This window comes from Cherax quadricarinatus, chromosome 3 (genome assembly GCF_038502225.1).
Source record: "Cherax quadricarinatus isolate ZL_2023a chromosome 3, ASM3850222v1, whole genome shotgun sequence".
Lineage (NCBI taxonomy): Eukaryota > Metazoa > Arthropoda > Malacostraca > Decapoda > Parastacidae > Cherax > Cherax quadricarinatus.
In genome coordinates this window covers 63,761,010-63,780,612 of record NC_091294.1, presented here as the reverse complement: position 1 = coordinate 63,780,612, position 19,603 = coordinate 63,761,010, and the positions used below count along the sequence as shown (strand labels likewise).

At 43.6% G+C, this 19,603-nt stretch overlaps 2 protein-coding genes across 2 annotated transcripts in view; both read right to left on the bottom strand.

Annotated features, from left to right (window-relative positions):
• Nucleotides 1–12,802: 12,802 nt before the first annotated feature.
• On the bottom strand, nt 12,803–18,548 carry LOC128684030 (roundabout homolog 2). The gene is given in 3 exon segments (XM_070093366.1): nt 12,803–13,001; nt 13,003–13,879; nt 18,506–18,548. Coding segments are annotated over 3 exon segments (1,119 nt in total).
• Nucleotides 18,549–18,805: 257 nt separating this feature from the next.
• LOC128684027 (roundabout homolog 2-like) overlaps nt 18,806–19,603 on the bottom strand; it is a 472,726-nt gene continuing 471,928 nt past the window's right edge. Inside the window, exon 2 of the mRNA XM_070093350.1 lies at nt 18,806–19,215. Coding sequence (XP_069949451.1) covers nt 18,806–19,215 — 410 coding nt within the window. The remainder of the gene's footprint in view (nt 19,216–19,603) is intronic.

The window sequence follows — 19,603 nt, the reverse complement described above, 5'->3', positions numbered from 1 at the left end:
AGGCCTGGCAGGGAACTATGGGGGGTTTCTGTGGGGATGGAGTTTGTGATGAGGGGGGTGAGGGCAGTGGGTATGGTGTGTGGATTTAGGGTTAGATTATTTGATTGCATTGGGGTTGCTCTGGTTGAGGTCCTTCTGTAGGTGGTTCTGAAGGAGGTTGTATTTGTTCTTCCTCCTGAGTCTGCGTTCTCCTGCTTATCTCCATCTTTGCCTCTCTTTCATCCTTGCTTCTTTGTACCCTCTCTGTTTCTCCCTTCTTGTGTTATATCGTGGTCCAGGTACACCCTCCGGTACATTGATATACCTCTAGAGTGTTTTGGGGGTCAAAGGCCCCCGGCCCGGTCTGAGAACAGGCCTCGTTGTCGATCAGGGTCTGAACAACCAGGCTATTACTGCTGACCACACACAAACTGACGTACGAACTGCAGTCTGGCTGGTCAAGTGCTGACCAGCCAGGTATGCCTCATAGTTGTACTTTTTCCTGCCAGATCCTATTTAGAGCTGATTCTGCCTTGAAAATCACTTTGACTGGCCAGATTTTTTCTCTTGCAAACCCCTCTATTCTCAGAAAACGTGTCAACTGAGTCGTGCCATCCTCTCCTATTGCTTTCATGATACTTTCAATCACTTTTTTTCTCCTCAAGTCTTCTTGCTTCATAAGTTTCCCCTTCAACTTCCTGGAACCCATAGACAAAGACTGATCTCTCTATATCACCCTCCCACTGCGTTTCCCTTTGCATCCCCTGAGTCGATTTAGTTGCCTCCACTGCAGCGTTCCTTCCTGTGGTCTGCTAGAGCCTCTGCATATAGCATAGCTTTTTCATTTTCTTAAAGTCCCCTCATATGTTCCTAGTGTGTTCCTCTTCTTTTCCCGGGCTCCATAGTGGTCTGAAAAGGCCTCAGCATAAAGTATAACTCCTTTGTTTCCTACAATCCCCTCGTTTGTGACTGATGTAGCAGTTCCCGATGTCATGCTAGTATTGCTCTATGGTTATTTGGACTGTTTCAGATTTTTTAGATCTATATTCTGTATCCTAGCTTCTGCTGCTGCGGCTTGTAGCTCCAATTTCCTGCTCCCCACAGCTATTCTCTCCTCCATTTTCTTGCTAAGCTCTTCTAGCGTCCATCCCCATTCTTCCTCCCTTTTCATGAGCTCTACCAGCCAGTCTACCCTCCCAGGTTCATCCCTTGGTTCTCCATCCTGCTCTTTGGCAACATATCTTTTGTGGAGGTTTGTGACGTGTTTTAGTGTGGTCGTTTGTGGGGTTTGTGAGTGTGTGTGTGTGTGTATTTGTGTGTGTGTGCGTTTGTGGTGTGTGTTCGTGTGTGTACTTGTGTGTGTTTGTGTGTGGGGAGGTGTTTGTACATTGTGTGTGTGTGTATATATATACTCACCTATTTGTACTCAGCTATTTGTGGTTTCAGGGGTCGAGTTACAGCTCCTGGCCCCGCTTCTTCACTGACTGCTACTGGGTCCTCTCTCTCCCTGCTCCATGAGCTTTATCAAACCTCATCTTAAAACTATGTAATGGTTCCCGCCTCCACTACGTCACTCTCTAGGCTATCCCACTGCCTGACAACTCTGACAAAAAATACTTCCTAACATCCCTATGACTCATCTGAGTCTTCAACTTCCAATTGTGACCTCTTGTTACTGTGTCCCATCTCTGGAACATCCTGTCTTTGTCCACCTTGTCTATTCTGCGCAGTATTTTATATGTCGTTATCATGTCTCCCTTGACCCTCCTGTCCTCCAGTGTCGTCAGGCCAATTTCCCTTAGCCTTTCTTCTTGATGCAAACTTTACACTTTCTCTAATTTCTTGTCGTGCTTGACCAGGTATGGATTCCAAACTGTTGCTGCATACTCCAGTATGGGCCTGACGTATATGGTGTACAGAGTCTTGAGCGATTCCTTACTGAGGTATCTGAACGCTATCCTTAGGTTTGTCAGACGCCCGTACACTGCATTAGTTATCTGATTGATGTGCGCCTCAGGAGATGTGCTCGATATTATACTCACGCCAAGATCTTTTTCCTTGAGTGAGGTTTGCAGTCTTTGGCCACCTAGACTATACTGTGTCTGCGGTCTTCTTTGCCCTTCCCCGATATTCATGATTTTGCTTTTGGCAGGGTTAAATTCAAGGAGCCAGTTGCTGGACCAGGCTTGTAGCCTGTCCAGGTCTCTTTGTATTCCTGCCTGATCCTCGACCGATTTGATTCTCCTCATTAACTTACATCATCTGCAAACAAGGACACTTCTGAGTCTATCCCTTCCGTTATGTCATTCACATATACCAAAAACAGCACAGATCCTAGGACTGACCTCTGTGGAACCCCGCTTGTCACTGGCGCCCACTCTGACACCTTGTCACGTACCATGACTCGTTGTTGCCTCCCTGTCAGGTATTCTCTGTTCCATTGCAGTGCCTTTTCTGTTATGTGTGCCTGATCTAACTTTTTCAGTAACCTCTTGTTAGAACCTGTGTGAAAGGCCTTCTTGCAATCCAAGAAAATGCAATCTATCAACCCCTCTCTTTGTCTTACTTCTGTTACCTTGTCATAAAATTCCAGCAGGTTTGTGACACAGGGTTTTCCTTCCCTGAAACCGTGCTGATTATCGATTATACACTTGTTTCTTTCCAGGTGCTCCACCACTCTCCTCCTGATGATCTTCTCCGTGACTTTGTGTGTCTGAGTGTTTGTGCATGTGTGTGTGTTAGTTAGTGTGTGTGTGTGTGTGTGTGTGTGTGTGTGTGTGTGTGTGTGACTGACTGTTGGGGTGTGGGTGTTGTGGCGTGGGTGTTGGAGTGTGGGTGTGTGTTTGAGTGTGGCTGGGTGTGGGTATTGGTGTGTTTGAGTGAGGGTGTTGGTGTATGTTTAGGTGTTGGGTTTGTGTTTGGATGTGGTTGCGTGTTTGTGTGGGCGGGTGGAGTGTACGAGTGTGGGATAGTGTGAGGGAGTGTGTGTGGCAGAGGGTTGGTTAGTGTAGGTTGTGAGTGGTCAGCATTTACAACGGTGGCAACGGCTCATGCACATGTGTTTGTATACACACAATCGTATGTACTCACACGCTTTAGTGTTCATGTAATATTAGTGAAGCCTTGTATATTCTTTACCAGACTCAAGTTATTGTATCCTAATTTTATTTACCAGACGGTTGTTTCCTAGTAGAATGCTACCTTCTCTATTTATTGCATTTTCTAGTAGCACTAATCTAATATACACCTGACTACCCACCCTGACTCCTGGATGTAAGTACCAAATATTGCTCGTTATTATCCTATTCCTTGCTCACACTGAGAGAAGACCCCACCACGTTACAGCTGGAGGCACCTAGACCCCAAAACTGACCCCAGCCACACGCACAGGCGAGTACTTGCCTGTGAATAACAAAAAAGGCACAATAGCGTGACTGGAACGATACACAAATAACCCGCACTTAGAAGAGTGGAGCTTACGACGACGTTTCGGTCCCTCCCGCAGGGAGGTAAATGCCCTCGTAATATTCCTGCTTGAAAATATCATTATAAAATGCAAATAAATTGCCTTGTTAATATATATTATCTAGCGGTAAAAACAAATATGATTTTTTAAGGACTCAATTACGTGCTAAAATAGAGGAAGTGGATGTACAGCGGCGGAGGGAGTTTTTATGAATGTGGATGAGATGTGAGAGCAACAACTGCTGCCAGATGATTAACTAGCGTAGCAACTACCAGGTGTGTTTGTGTGTACTCACCTAATTTTGGTTGCAGGGGTCGATTCATAGCTCTTAGCACGGCCTCTTCACTGATCACTGCTACGTCGCTCCCTCCCTGCTCCGTGAGCTTTATCATAACTCTTCTGAAAGCTATGTATGATTCCTGTGTTCACCTAACTTTCCAGACTATTCCACATCCTGGCAACTCTGTCAGGTATTCTCTGACCCATTGCAGTGCCCTTCGTTTTATGTGTGCCTGATCCTCTAGCTTTTGCTCTAATCTCTTGTGAAGAATTGCATCGAAAGCCTTCTTGCATTAAAAGAAAATGCAATCTACGCACCTCTCTCTTCTCTTACTTCTGTCACCTTTTCATAGAACTCCAGTAGGTTTGTGACACAGGATTTCCAGTCCCTGATTCTGTGCTGGTTGTTAAGCTCATTCCTTTCTAGGTGCTCCACCACTCTTCTGATAATCTTCTCCATGACTCTGCATACTGTACATGTCAGTGATACTGGTCTGTAGTTTAGTGCTGCCTGCCTGTCTCCTTCTATAAAAAATGGGGTTACATATGCTGTCTTCTGTACCCCATGGAGCTGCCCTGTTTCAATAGATGTGTTGAAATTGTTGTTAGTGGTACTCAGAGCACCCCAGCTCCCTCTCTCAGGACCCACGGAGAGATATTATCCGGCCCCATCATCTTTGAAAGAACTAGTTCTCTAGCATCCTCCTCAACTCTTCCTCAGTTGTATGTATTTTGTGTAGTACTTTGTGGTATACCCCATCCCTACGTGTTTCAGGAGTCCTTTCTGTCTCTGTGAAGGCTTACTCAGCCCTGTAACAACTTCAGTAAGTATTACCAAGGCTGGCTCCTCCTCAGGAAAATTAATGAATAGAAAAAAATATAATAACAGTCAAATATAAACACTTTATTATTTAGAAAGAAAAATATAAAACAATTAAATATGAATTTTTATCCTACTTGAAAGAGAAATGAAAAATTAAATATAAAAATGATATCTGAATTCAACGCTAAAATGTACAGTTAGACTGGGCTGTCTGGTTGAAGTTGACACCGCGTGTTGTAGAAATTGTAGCCGATGATGTGGGGGGGGGGGGGTCACAGCTGTTGAGTGTCAACCCAACGACTAGTTCGCCACAGAGTCTCTAGCCTTGAATAGTCTGTCAAGATGATAGGAAAGCAGGTCTTTCACCACTGCAAAGATGAGAGGTTGCCTTGGGTTGACTAAACTTAGGTATGCAGATAAAATGGCGACGTCCCAGAACTTATGTGAAGTTCGTCTCCTTCAACACTGTTTCTTTGGTTGCCAGATGACCCAAGCTGACATTCCAAGCTAGAAAGAGACAAAGGTTTCCCACTGCCTAAGAAATCACTCTCCATCATAAGTAAAGTATTTAAAAACATGGTGATTATCTAAAAGCACATGGAAATCAAGGCAGAATGAACTAAGTCTTAAAATTGGTTAAAAGTGAAGCTTTTAACCAATATATCCATTAAAAACAGGAGCAGAAGCTTTTACTTATAGTTGTGTTAGGAGCTGTGAGTCAAGTGATTACTATTTGGTCGGAGCCCCACATGTCACCTTTCCTGGTGGAAAAAAGGGGGGTTATAGCAAGAGCTTGATTGACCCTACCTTAACAAGCAGCCGGGCAATCAAACTATCGTCACCATATACTCGCTTGCTACTCCTATCTGTTGAACTTTTCCCTCACACTCCCCCATACCAAGACTTATAGTCAAGGAGTATAAGAAGAATAGGCGAGGAAAAAGTTCTAACATGTGGAAGTCGCGTAAGGCAACAAATTTTCTACTGACTGCCATGACTTAACCAGTCAGAGAAAAAATTAGATGAACCATTGATATACACAATATAAAACTTAAAAGCTTGGAATGCCAATGTCCACCTCAAGAGGCGACTGTTGGTTGCCTTAAAAGCTTCTAGGTATATCAAAGGTTTGCGATCCGTCTCTAAAATATATTCCTTTCCCAGTAAATAAAATTTAAGCTTGGAGATACCCCAAACAAGGGCCAAACATTCCTTTTCTATGGTGGAGTATCTCGTTTCTGCATGAAGAAGTTTCCGGCTTAGGAAGCATACATGAAGGGTGTACCATCATGGTACTGTAGTAACACTGCACCTAATCCGGTATTGGAGGCATCAGTTCTTAAACAAAACGGTTTATTAATATCTGGAATCTTAAGTATAGGGTCTTTTGAGAAAATGTTTTTAATCTCATTAAACTTTTCTCGAGCTATGTCGGAAAGTTCAAGAGGTTCCTTCACAGACTTTTTAAGGTAGTCAGATAAGATGCCTGTAAGATCGGTAATGTTGGGATAAACTGTGCATAAAAATTTACAGAATCAAGAAAGCTACGCATGAGCTTCTAATAAAGCTTTGATGTTACTGGGCAGAGGCTGCAAAGAGTTGTTAGAAAGAATCAGCCCGAGATATCTAATCTTGTTATACCCAAGGAAGCATTTCTTCGGCTTGGCAGTGAGGCCATGTCAACGTAACCTACGTAAAACTGATGTTAATGTTTGGATATGCTTGCCCCACGTGGATGTCATTATGTAAATGTTGTCAAAATACACTGAAACATTTGGCATATTACCCAAGACCTTTCTCATCAGTCTCACGTAGGTAGTACAGGCAGTTACCAAACTGAAGGGCATAGTTCTATACTGCATCAGTCCTTAGTGTGTAGGAAAAGCGGTGTACTGCTTAGAAGGATCTAACATTACTTGATGATATGCTTGTGCAATATCAATTTCTGAAAAGAAAAAGAGTCATAAAATTTATGTAGATCGCTATCTATTAAGGGCATAGGCTCAGCATCCCACCGAGTTATAGCATTAAGTCCTCTGAAGTCAATAGCAAGTCTGTATGAATTGTCTTCCTTCTTAACCATGACTACTGGTGAGCAATATGCAGATACTGAAGGTTCAATGAGTTTTAGCTTAACAATCTATCTACCTCTCGGTCAAATGCATCCCTAAGGTGAACTGGAACTGGGTATAATTTCCGTTTGATAGGATTGTCCGTGACTAAGTCAATCTTATGGACTACCGTGGAGGTGACACCTGGAATATCCGTAAAAACATCTGAGAATTTACTCACACATTGAAGTAGTTCATGTTTCTTATGGTCGTCCAAAGACTCGTTTATATTAATGTTTGTCGCACCTGAGTGGTCAAGAGTCACCAAGTCATGTAGTTATCTGTCATAGCCTACGTTAGAAGTGTCAATTACGCACACCTTACACTCCTTAGTTGTCTTATCAAGTTTGTGTGGAAAAACTAAATCAGTCATTCAGGCAGTTAACCGAATTTCTTCAGCAATATTTCTTAAGAATGTTGATATGATAAGCCTTAGGTTTCCCCTTGACTTCTATGAGGTAATCAACCTTCCCACAAATTTTCAATACCTTATACAGACCTTTCCATGCTACTAATAATTTATTTGACTTTATTGGTAAAAGTACCAGAACTTCATCCCCTACTTTAAAACTTGTCCTCTGACTTTTGGTATCAAAATAGGTTTTGTACTGGTCCATTGATAAGCTAAAGTTTCTCGAAACAATGTCAGAGGTCTCCTCAGGTTTGGATCTAAGGTCAAGGAGAAACTGATAAGACTGAACCTCAGCATTCACCTCCTCATTAGTCAATAAGTCATGAAGGATGGACAATAGACCTCTGGCCTGTCTACCATAGAGAAGTTCAAAAAGGTGAAAACCCCAAAGAGTCACTGGGAACTTCCCTCATGGCATACAAAGCACAGGGTAGGTAACGATGCCACTCCTTAGGTTCAAGGGAGCAAAGTTTCCTTAAAATGGACTTGAGAACCGAATGCTGGCGCTCAATCCTCCCATTACAGCTGGGATGATAGGGTGTTGTGAAGAGAGGCTTCACTCCCTGCAGTTGGTATAGATTTTGCATTCAGTCAGATGTGAATTGTGTCCCACGGTCAGACAAAATTTCTCTAGAGATGCCAACTCTGGAGAAGATGGACAAAAGGGCTTCAGCCACCTCTGTAGTTGTTATGGATTTTAAGGGTACAGCTTCAGGGAAACTCGAAGCATAATCAACTTATGTTAATATATATCTATGTCCTCCAGATGAAAGTGGTGATAAAGGACCAACGATGTCAATAGCTACTCTTTCAAACGGTACCATAAAGATTGGCATTTTGACCATAGGTACTCGCCGGGTACCTCGGGAGGATGACAGTTGGCAAACTTTACACGATCTACAATAGGTAGTGATATCTAAGGATATTTTGGGCCAAAAATAGGTTTCCCTAATTTTATTCAAGGTTTTACGATGCGAGAAATGTCCGGCCACTGGCAGGTCATGAGCCATTTTAAGAACAGTCTCTCTGCATTGACTTGGAACAACTAAGATGGAATAGTCTATCTCATCTGAATTTAGTTTGAATACTGATTTATACAGGATACCTCTTGTATATTCAAATTTATATGAAAAGTTTTTTCTTTGGATAACTTGATTTTGTCTAGCTGCATTATAGCAATTCTGAAGAGAAGGGCAATTACGTTGTAAATTGACAAAGGAGTCCTTCGATATATCTAAAGGCTTAAAGTCAGGGAAAATCAAAGTAGGGACAGTAGGAGAAGCCTGGGCTTTGGTTTGAGCCCTAGTCAAGACATTTATAGTATCAGAGACGATATCCTTACTTTCATCTAACAAGTGAACCGGTGATCCTACTACCTCGATGTCGAGAGTAGCATCACTGGTTTTTAACCCCACATGAATATCACGAGACATTGCCTCCTTTGAACTATCGAGGGGCTTTTCTGACTCTACAGGAAGAGGAGCTGAAAAACTTATATCCATCTTTGGTGATGAAAGGTCAACTTCAGACGGAAGAATGACACTTTTTACATTACCTTTTAGTACGGAGCAAGAAGTGATGGGAGCTAGTACGGCTTCAGACCAACCTGTGAACCATTTAGACCTAATGTAACAACGGATGGTAGGAAAAGTGTCTGTATGGCCCAAGTAGTCTGAAAGGATAGCAGTGGAATGAGTTTCTTTAAGGTTAGGGAACAGCTTATCAGAAATGACTATACATGTGCATCCAGTGTCTCGTAAAATGGTAGATACATTAAGTCCATTAACTGTTCCTGAACAGAAAGGTGCCTGGTCATTACAGTCTTTAAAACATCTTCCAACTTTTTGCACTTTCTTAGAAGGACAATCGGGACGTTTATGTCCCTTAACACCACATAAATGACAAACCGGAATAAAAGACGTCAGTGTACTTTCCACTAGAGGCTTTTATTTTTGAAGATCTGGTGAACCCTTGCCCTTAAGGTTCGATCCCTTTAGGTCTTTATAGGAATTGTGAGCCTCAGCATACAGGTCAGCAGCCTGAGCAACTTCCTCAGCTTTAATCAGGTTACGTTCTCTGATGAATGTTCGTATTTGGTGAGTGTTACAAAAAACGCGATTCTAAAAGCTTAGAGATCTCCAGTGAATACTAGAAAGGACTGCCCTTCTAGCATCCAGCCTGTTACTGGGTTTTCGTAACAAGTAGTCAGTATCCTTGTCCAATTATCCATTAAAATTCAGTATTGTTCAATAGCGCTTTAGGATTACAACTGGTAGGCTACTAACTAGAGAAATTAAAATTTAATAAATTTATTAAGTCTAGAGGTATATTATCAAGGTAAATTAAATTAATTACAGCAATCAAAATAAAATCAATCTCTCGAGTTCAATATTATTGTGCTGAAAGCACATATCACATTTATAATTCTTAAGTACCGTCAGGTACATTAACATTTAATAAGATATTACAAATATGTACAAGTGTGTGTATGCGTGTAAGTGCTCTTAAGTAGTTAGCTATGTCTCAAGACTCGAATAAGACTTAAACAAGTGACTGACAAAGTCCTCAAATAAACTAACTTCTTGACCGACTGGCAACCCGAACAGTCTGCTTGTACAACAAAGAATGCTAAGCCCAATAGCAATGCAATATGAAGCGACTGCGACACAGAATCAGGAACCTAGACACTGATCTGAAGATGGAGCCCCGATCGTCCGACCCTTAGCATCTGGTTCGCTGTTTAGTGAGACAGCCTATGCGAGTGTGTTAACATGCAGCACCCTGAAACACTGTATGCAGTACACCCAGCTACACTGAACACAATACACCCAGCAACAATATACACAGTAAACCTAGCAACACTGTACACAGTACACCCAGCAACACTGCACACAGTACACTCAGCACTGTATACAGTACACCCAGTAACACTGTACACAGAACACCCAGCAACACTGTACACAATACGCCCACCAACACTGTATACACTACACCCAGCAACACTGTATACACTACACCCAGCAACACTGTACAAAGTACACCCAGCAATGCTGTACACGGTACACCCAGCATCACTGTACACAGTACACCTAGCATCACTGTACACAGTACACCCATCAACACTGTACACACTACATCCAGCATCACTGTACACAGTACACCCAGCAGTACTGTGCACAGTACACCCAGGAACATTGTACATAGTACACCAAGCAACACTGTGCACATTACACCCAGAAACACTATACACAGTACACCCAGCAACACTGTGGACAGTACACCCAGTAGCACTGTACATAGTGCACCCAGCAACAGTGTACGCATTACACCCAGCAACACTGTGCACAGTACAACCAGTAACACTGTACACAGTACACCCAGCAACACTGTACACAGTACAACCAGCAACACTGTACACAGTACACCCAGCAACACTGTACACAGTACACCCAGCAACACTGTACACAGTACACCCAGCAACACTGTACACAGTACACCCAGCAACACTGTACACAGTACACCCAGCAACACTGTGCACAGTACAACCAGTAACACTGTACACAGTGCACTCAGCAACACTGTACATAGTACACCCAGCAACACTGTACACAGTACACCCAGCAACACTGTACACAGTGCACCCAGCAACACTGTACACAGTACACCCAGCAACACTGTACACAGTACACCCAGCAACACTGTGCACAGTACAACCAGTAACACTGTACACAGTGCACTCAGCAACACTGTACACAGTACACAAAGCAACACTATACACAGTATGCCCAGCAGCACTGTGTACAGTACACCCAGTAGCACTGTACATAGCACACTCAGCAACACTGTACACATTGCACCAAGCAGCAGTATGCACAGTACAACCAGTAACACTGTACATAGTGCACCCAGCAACACCGTAAGACTGGGGTCAAGAGGAGGGTGAGTACTGGCAGGATCTGACCAGGGACTGGGGACTGATGCCCCTCTGTTGTAGACGGCACGGACCAGGAAGGTGTAGGTGTGTCCTGGAGTGATGTGATTATGCACGATTAGGGTCACAAGTGACATGGTCCTTAGGCAAATAGATAAATTAAAACCCAACAAATCCCCAGGCCTTGATGAATTGTACGCAAGGGTTCTAAAGGAATGTAAAGTGGAGCTTAGCAAACATCTGACTAATCTTTTCAACATATCACTACAAACTGGCATGGTGCCAGATAAGTGGAAAATGGCAAATGTGATATCTATTTTCAAAACAGGTGACAGGTACTTAGCTTCGAACTATAGACCAATAAGCCTTACCTCCATAGTGGGAAAATTTATGGAATCAATAATTGCCGAAGCAGTTCGTAGTCACCTTGAAAAGCATAAATTAATCAACGAATCTCAGCATCGTTTTACAAAGGGGCGTTCTTGCCTTACGAATTTATTAATTTTTTTCACTAGGGTATTTGAGGAGGTAGATCATGGTAATGAATATGATATTGTGTATATGGACTTCAGTAAGGCTTTTGACAAGATCTCACATCAGAGACTATTGAGAAAAATTTAGGCACATGGAACAGGAGGAGAATTTTTTTCCTGGATACAGGCATGGTTGACAAATAGGCAGCAGAGAGTTTGCATAAATGGGGAGAAATCAGAGTGGGGGCACGTCATGAGCGGTGCTCCACAGGGGTCAGTATTGGGCCCCCTGTTGTTCACAATCTACATAAACTACATAGATGAGGGAATAAAGAGCGACATCAGCAAGTTTGCCGATGACACCAAAATAGGCCGTCGAATTCATTCTGACGAGGACATTAGAGCACTCCAGGAAGATTTGAATAGACTGATGCAGTGGTCGGAGAAGTAACAGATGCAGTTCAATATAGACAAATGCAAAGTTCTAAATGTTGAACAGGACAATAACCATGCCACATATAAAGTAAATAATGTAGATCTTAATATTACGGATTGTGAAAAAGATTTAGGAGTTCTGGTTAGCAGCAATCTGAAACCAAGACAACAGTGCTTAAGTGTTCGCAATAAAGCTAATAGAATCCTTGGCTTCATATCAAGAAGCATAAAAAACTAAGAGTCCTCAGGTTGTTCTTCAACTCTATGCATCCTTGGGTAGGCCTCATTTAGATTATGTTGCACAGTTTTGGTCACCGTATTACAAAATGGATATAAATGCTCTGGAAAACGTACAAAGAAGGATGACTAAGTTTACCCCAGGTATCAAAAATCTTCCCTATGAGGATAGGTTGAGGGCCCTGAATCTGCACTCTCTAGAAAGGCTTAGAATTAGGAGGGATATGATCGAGGTGTATAAATGGAAGACAGGAATAAATAAAGGAGATGTAAATAGCGTGCTGAAAATATCTAGCCTAGACAGGACTCGCAGCAATGATTTTAAGTTGGAAAAATTAAGATTCAGGAATGATATAGAAAAGCATTGATTTGGTAATAGAGTTGTGGATGAGTGGAACAAACTTCCAAGTACAGTAATAGAGGCTAAAACGTTGTGTAATTTTAAAAATAGGTTAGATAAATACATGAGTGGGTGTGGGTTAGTGTGCGTTGGACCTGACTAGCTTGTGCTGCTGGGTCTGGTGTCGTGCTCCTTCCTTGAGTGGAGGTGACCTCACCTGACTAGGTTGGGTACATTGGTTTAAGCCGGTAGGAGACTTGGACTTGCCTCGCATGGGCCAGTAGGCCTGCTGCAGTGTTCCTTCTTTCTTATGTTCTTATGTTCTTAAAACGCATGACTCCTGCATCATGATAGCGTCAGCTACTTGCCATTCATCCCAGCCTTGTCTCCAGTACTTCACTGTGTACCAGTGACCTGTCTCTTTACCTTCTTGAGAGTTGGGAAGCCAGCTTAGATGCACCGCTGTTTGGTTTACAGCTATTAAACGTGGCTTGGTAGGAGGCGCCGGCAGCAGCATTGTGTTCTACTCGAAGTACTGCAGCTTGTTCCACTGTTCCCGAGTCAGCCGTTGCTCGACAGGTGTAGATCCCGGAGTCATTAAGTTGCACATTGTGTAGGATGAGGGCACCATTGTCAGGGAGAGAGAGTCGGTGATCAGCAGTGTTTTGGGATAGTTGACGGGGTGGCAGGTGGATAGCTGGACGGTACCACCAGGAGATGGTGGCTTGGGCTGCCTCACTCACTATCTCACAGGGAAATGCTGCAGTACTCCTTGGTGCAATCTTAATATCTCTAGGACCAACACCCATCATTGGTGGTGGAAGAGCTGACACCACCATTACCTCCACTCTTTCACTTACACCTCCAATATTTCTGACACCCCTGCAGTAGTATATGCCACTGTCTTCTGTTGTTGAGTGTTCTAACCGAGGAGTATGACCATCATCTGACACAGAGATGTGGTCATTACTTTGTCCAGGAGCAAGAACAGCAGTTCTGTCTGGCGTGGGATGGCGCCATAGTACGAGAGGCTGAGGCTTGCCTTCCACACAACACGAATCTTATGCTGTGTCTCCTGTCATTACCTGAAGGCGCTGCTGTCTTTGCGTCAGCATTGGGGTATCTACTATAGTGACAGTGGCTTGGGTTGTCACTGTTCCTCCTTTACTTTCTGCCTCACAAACATATACACCAGAGTCAACAGGCCGCACCTGCTCGAGCACTAGCCATTGATGTTGGGTATCTATCCTGGAGCGTCCCTCTGGTATCTTGCCATCTAGCCCCTGCCAGGATACTGAAGGCATGGGTGACCCACGCGCCAGACACGTCAACTCTACCACCACTCCTGAAGGAGCAGTCACATTCAATGGCCGCTCCTCAAACCACGGCAGACCTGAGAAAACAAAATTATTGTAGATGCAAGTTACTTGAATTCTCTTATAAATTTCTTCTGCCTGAATATAAGATAATGCAGTAGTATTAAAGTAATTATTAATATTATTGCGATTATTATATTAAAGTTGAAGTACAGGTCGGCTATCACTAATCTGGCATCATTGGGACCTGTAGTGTGCCGGATTACCTGGAGTTTACCTGGAGAGAGTTCCGGGGGTCAACGCCCCCGCGGCCCGGTCTGAGACCAGGCCTCCTGGTGGATCAGAGCCTGATCAACCAGGCTGTTGCTGCTGGCTGCACGCAAACCAACGTACGAGCCACAGCCCGGCTGATCCGGAACTGACTTTAGGTGCTTGTCCAGTGCCAGCTTGAAGACTGCCAGGGGTCTGTTGGTAATCCCCCTTATGTGTGCTGGGAGGCAGTTGAACAGTCTCGGGCCCCTGACACTTATTGTATGGTCTCTTAACGTGCTAGTGACACCCCTGCTTTTCATTGGGGGGATGGTGCATCGTCTGCCAAGTCTTTTGCTTTCGTAGTGGGTGATTTTCGTGTGCAAGTTCGGTACTAGTCCCTCTAGGATTTTCCAGGTGTATATAATCATGTATCTCTCCCTCCTGCGTTCCAGGGAATACAGGTTTAGGAACCTCAAGCGCTCCCAATAATTGAGGTGTTTTATCTCCGTTATGCGCGCCGTGAAAGTTCTCTGTACATTTTCTAGGTCGGCAATTTCACCTGCCTTGAAAGGTGCTGTTAGTGTGCAGCAATATTCCAGCCTAGATAGAACAAGTGACCTGAAGAGTGTCATCATGGGCTTGGCCTCCCTAGTTTTGAAGGTTCTCATTATCCATCCTGTCATTTTTCTAGCAGATGCGATTGATACAGTGTTATGGTCCTTGAAGGTGAGATCCTCCGACATGATCACTCCCTGGTCTTTGACGTTGGTGTTTCGCTCTATTTTGTGGCCAGAATTTGTTTTGTACTCTGATGAAGATTTAATTTCCTCATGTTTACCATATCTGAGTAATTGAAATTTCTCATCGTTGAACTTCATATTGTTTTCTGCAGCCCACTGAAAGATTTGGTTGATGTCTGCCTGGAGCTTTGCAGTGTCTGCAATGGAAGACACTGTCATGCAGATTCGGGTGTCATCTGCAAAGGAAGACACGGTGCTGTGGCTGACATCCTTGTCTATGTCGGATATAAGGATGAGGAACAAGATGGGAGCGAGTACTGTGCCTTGTGGAACAGAGCTTTTCACCGTAGCTGCCTCGGACTTTACTCTGTTGACGACTACTCTCTGTGTTCTGTTAGTGAGGAAATTATAGATCCATCGACCGACTTTTCCTGTTATTCCTTTAGCACGCATTTTGTGCGCTATTACGCCATGGTCACACTTGTCGAAGGCTTTTGCAAAGTCTGTATATATTACATCTGCATTCTTTTTGTCTTCTAGTGCATTTAGGACCTTGTCGTAGTGGTCCAATAGTTGAGACAGACAGGAGCGACCTGTTCTAAACCCATGTTGCCCTGGGTTGTGTAACTGATGGGTTTCTAGATGCGTGGTGATCTTGCTTCTTAGGACCCTTTCAAAGATTTTTATGATATGGGATGTTAGTGCTATTGGTCTGTAGTTCTTTGCTGTTGCTTTACTGCCCCCTTTGTGGAGTGGGGCTATGTCTGTTGTTTTTAGTAACTGTGGGACGACCCCCGTGTCCATGCTCCCTCTCCATAGGATGGAAAAGGCTCGTGATAGGGGCTTCTTGCAGTTCTTGATGAACACAGAGTTCCATGAGTCTGGCCCTGGGGCAGAGTGCATGGGCATGTCATTTATCGCCTGTTCGAAGTCATTTGGCGTCAGGATAACATCGGATAGGCTTGTGTTAATCAAATTTTGTGGCTCTCTCATAAAAAAATTCATTTTGATCTTCGACTCTCAGTCTGGTTAGCGGCTTGCTAAAAACTGAGTCATATTGGGACATGAGTAGCTCACTCATTTCCTTGTTGTCATCTGTGTAGGACCCATCTTGTTTAAGTAGGGGCCCAATACTGGACGTTGTTCTCGATTTTGATTTGGCATAGGAGAAGAAATACTTTGGGTTTCTTTCGATTTCATTTATGGCTTTTAGTTCTTCCCGCGATTCCTGACTCCTAAAGGATTATTTTAGCTTAAGTTCGATGCTTGCTATTTCTCTGACCAGTGTCTCCCTACGCATTTCAGATATATTGACCTCTTTTAGCCGCTCTGTTATTCTTTTCCGTCGCCTGTAAAGGGAGCGCCTGTCTCTTTCTGTTTTACATCTACTCCTCCTTTTTCTTAGAGGAATAAGCCTTGTGCATACATCGAGTGCTACCGAGTTAATCTGTTCTAGGCATAAGTTGGGGTCTGTGTTGCTTAGTATATCTTCCCAGCTTATATCGGTTAGGACTTGGTTTACTTGGTCCCACTTTATGTTTTTGTTATTGAAGTTGAATTTGGTGAATGCTCCCTCGTGACTAATCTCATTATGTCGGTCTGGGGCTCCGCGCATACATGACTGAACCTCAATTATGTTGTGATCTGAGTATATTGTTTTTGATATGGTGATATTTCTTATCAGATCATCATTGTTAGTGAAGATGAGGTCTAGTGTATTCTCCAGTCTAGTAGGCTCTATTATTTGCTGGTTTAAATTGAATTTTGTGCAGAGATTTAAAAGCTCGCGTGAGTGTGAGTTTTCATCAGAGCTGCCTCCTGGTGTTATTACTGCAACAATATTATTTGCTATATTCCTCCATTTTAGGTGCCTTAAGTTGAAATCCCCCAGGAGCAAGATGTTGGGTGCAGGAGCTGGAAGGTTTTCCAGACAGTGGTCAATTTTTAACAGCTGTTCCTGGAATTGCTGGGATGTTGCATCCGGAGGCTTGTAGACTATCACAATGACTAGGTTTTGGTTCTCGACCTTTACTGCTAAAACTTCCACTACATCATTTGAGGCATTTAGCAGTTCTGTGCAAACAAGTGACTCTGCAATGTACAGGCCAACCCCCCCCCCCCTTTTGCCTGTTCACTCTGTCACATCTGTATAGGTTGTAACCTGGGATCCATATTTCGTTGTCCAAGTGATCCTTTATGTGGGTCTCAGTGAAAGCCGCGAACATTGCCTTTGCCTCTGCAATCAGTCCACGGATGAAAGGTATTTTGTTGTTTGTTGCTGGCTTTAGACCCTGTATATTTGCAAAGAAGAATGTTATCGGACTGGTGGTATTGTTGGTACTGGGGGGGGATTTTTTTTCCGGCATTAGTATCTGTATCTGTTGGTTTGGAGTGGAGGCCATCGACTGTGGTTCCACTCCAGGAATGACTGGATTTGGTGTACGATTTCTGCCATTTCCTGCCAGTTTTTTTTCCTTCCTGGCACTAAAAAACCTCTCCCTCTTGAGTGGCTGTGGCTACCCAGGTTTTCCCATGGCCTGGATGTTTTGTATCTTTTTGTCCCCTTTAGATGGTATGCCTGGCAATTTAAGTTATAGCACAGTCTTTCCTGTACTGAAGAGGTACACAGTTCAGGGTGAAAAAGCTTACAGGAAGGGAGTTTGCATTTTCCTGTTGTCATATGGGCATGGCATTTCCTAGGGTGGTCATAGTTGCACGTCCCATCTGTTTTTTCCAGATTTCCCATGCCAGCAGATACCGAGTGCATAGTATGTGCACAGGCTTGGTTTCCGTTTGCCTTGGGTTTCTGTGACTGTATTCCCTGTTGGTGCATGTTTCCCTGTCTTACTTCTATCCTCCCTAGCACCAACAATGGAGCTCCCACCATTTGTTTTTGGTAATATATCCTCACTATTGCTAGTGGAGTCCTCTTGTTTGCTATTTCCTGCGGTATTTCTAGTTTGCAATATTGGTTTTATCTTATCTTTGACTACACTTGTTTCCCTACTATGGCTCCTGTCCCCTATGCGGTCATTCATATGTATTCCTTCCTGCGTATAATTCCCGACTACCTGGACAAAATCTCCAGCTTCACCATTACTGTCTCCCAGGACAGCATCTCCAGCTTCCCCATTACTGTCTCCCAGGACAGCATCTCCAGCTTCACCATTACTGTCTCCCAGGACAGCACCTCCAGCTTCACCATTACTGTCTCCCAGGACAGCACCTCCAGCTTCCCCATTACTGTCTCCCAGGACAGCACTATCAGCCCCCCATTTACTGACTACCAGGACATCATCTCCAGCCTTACAGTTTCTGACTACATGGCCAGTATCAAGGGCAGTACCATTCAGCCCGGACTTTTTATGTTCCCATCTGTTGTAGAAAGCTTCCAGGTTTTCTATGAAAGCAGCTTTGATGTTGACCTCTTTTAATACCCTTGTGATTTTAGTCCACAGATTTATCTCATTTGGGCATACCCAAAAACACTTCCCTGTTTTAATACTGCTTGTAGCTAGTTCTTGGATATCTGCACAAGGGGCGTGACACCAATTTCCACAGAAATTACAATTTATGCATGTGGAAGCCCGTTTGTTTGACCACAGACTACACACAGCTTCATAATGAGTTTGCCGGATTACAGAGTAGTTAGGTTAGAAAACACTTAATTTATCAACAGAGACTCTGCTATATCTTCCTCATTTTCATCACTGCTTTCTCCTCCACTGGCTTGCTGCTGTTGATTTACAACCATCTGCACAATTTCTGAGTCAGTATAATGATGAAATTTTAAATTATGCTAGCCAAAATTAGTGCCAGATTATTGATGGAACTGGATAACTGATTGCCGGATAAGAGATGACCGACCTGTTCTACTTTATTTATATAGACATTAAGGGATGTTAGGGGAAGAAATAATTTCTCGAAGTCTTTTTATCTAAATTTCATGACTGCCAGAACTATGTTATGAGGTTGATGAACAGCATTGTATTGGTCATCTGGCGACCATCCCTAAGCCAGGTCAACTCTGTCAGAGGGGTATCTTTGGGAGGCCGGCAGGCAGAGTCCCCCAACACGAGTCTTCACTATGGGTTCTGTTTGGCTCTCAAAGTCATAAGCGAGGGTTGCAACTGTCAGTGTGGCGTTGTGAGAGCGTGAAGCACCACAGCTGTTGGAAGCCACGCACCAGTACGCGCCAGTGTCACTATCCTTCCTGGTAGCAGTGACACAGAGGAAGAAGAGGGAGCCAGCTGGCAGGAGGACACGGTGTGAGCGAGGATCTTGTGTAGAGGTGACAACCTTCTCACCATCACGGAACCACCTGATGCGTGCAACACCAGAGGCAGCACAGTTGAGGGTGACAGGGTCGTTACGACGAGCAACTACACTGCTGGGATGTTCCTTAATCACTGGCGGCCCTTCTGTAAGATGTTGATCATGTTAATAATGACCTTTTTCTAATTATCCTCCTGTCAAATGTCTTAACCAACAGCCTTTCATGGAAAATGACATGTATTCATAGATTAAGACATTAACAAAGACACATTTCACCACAGCTGAGGAAACCAATCGTAGCGACACGTTCCCTAATTAAATGTCTTAAACAGTGAATACACATCTCTTCCTACATTTTTTCAGTATTACCAGTTGAATCAAAATGTAGAGACAACGATGGCAGGAAGTTGACGACTGGTGGAGAATGGCAAACAATGCGTTGGAGCCCTTGATTTGTACAACGTATCGCTCAACATTGGGCTTCTTCATATAGGATTGGTGAAACTTTCTTTAAATGAACGTTTCATTGCATTT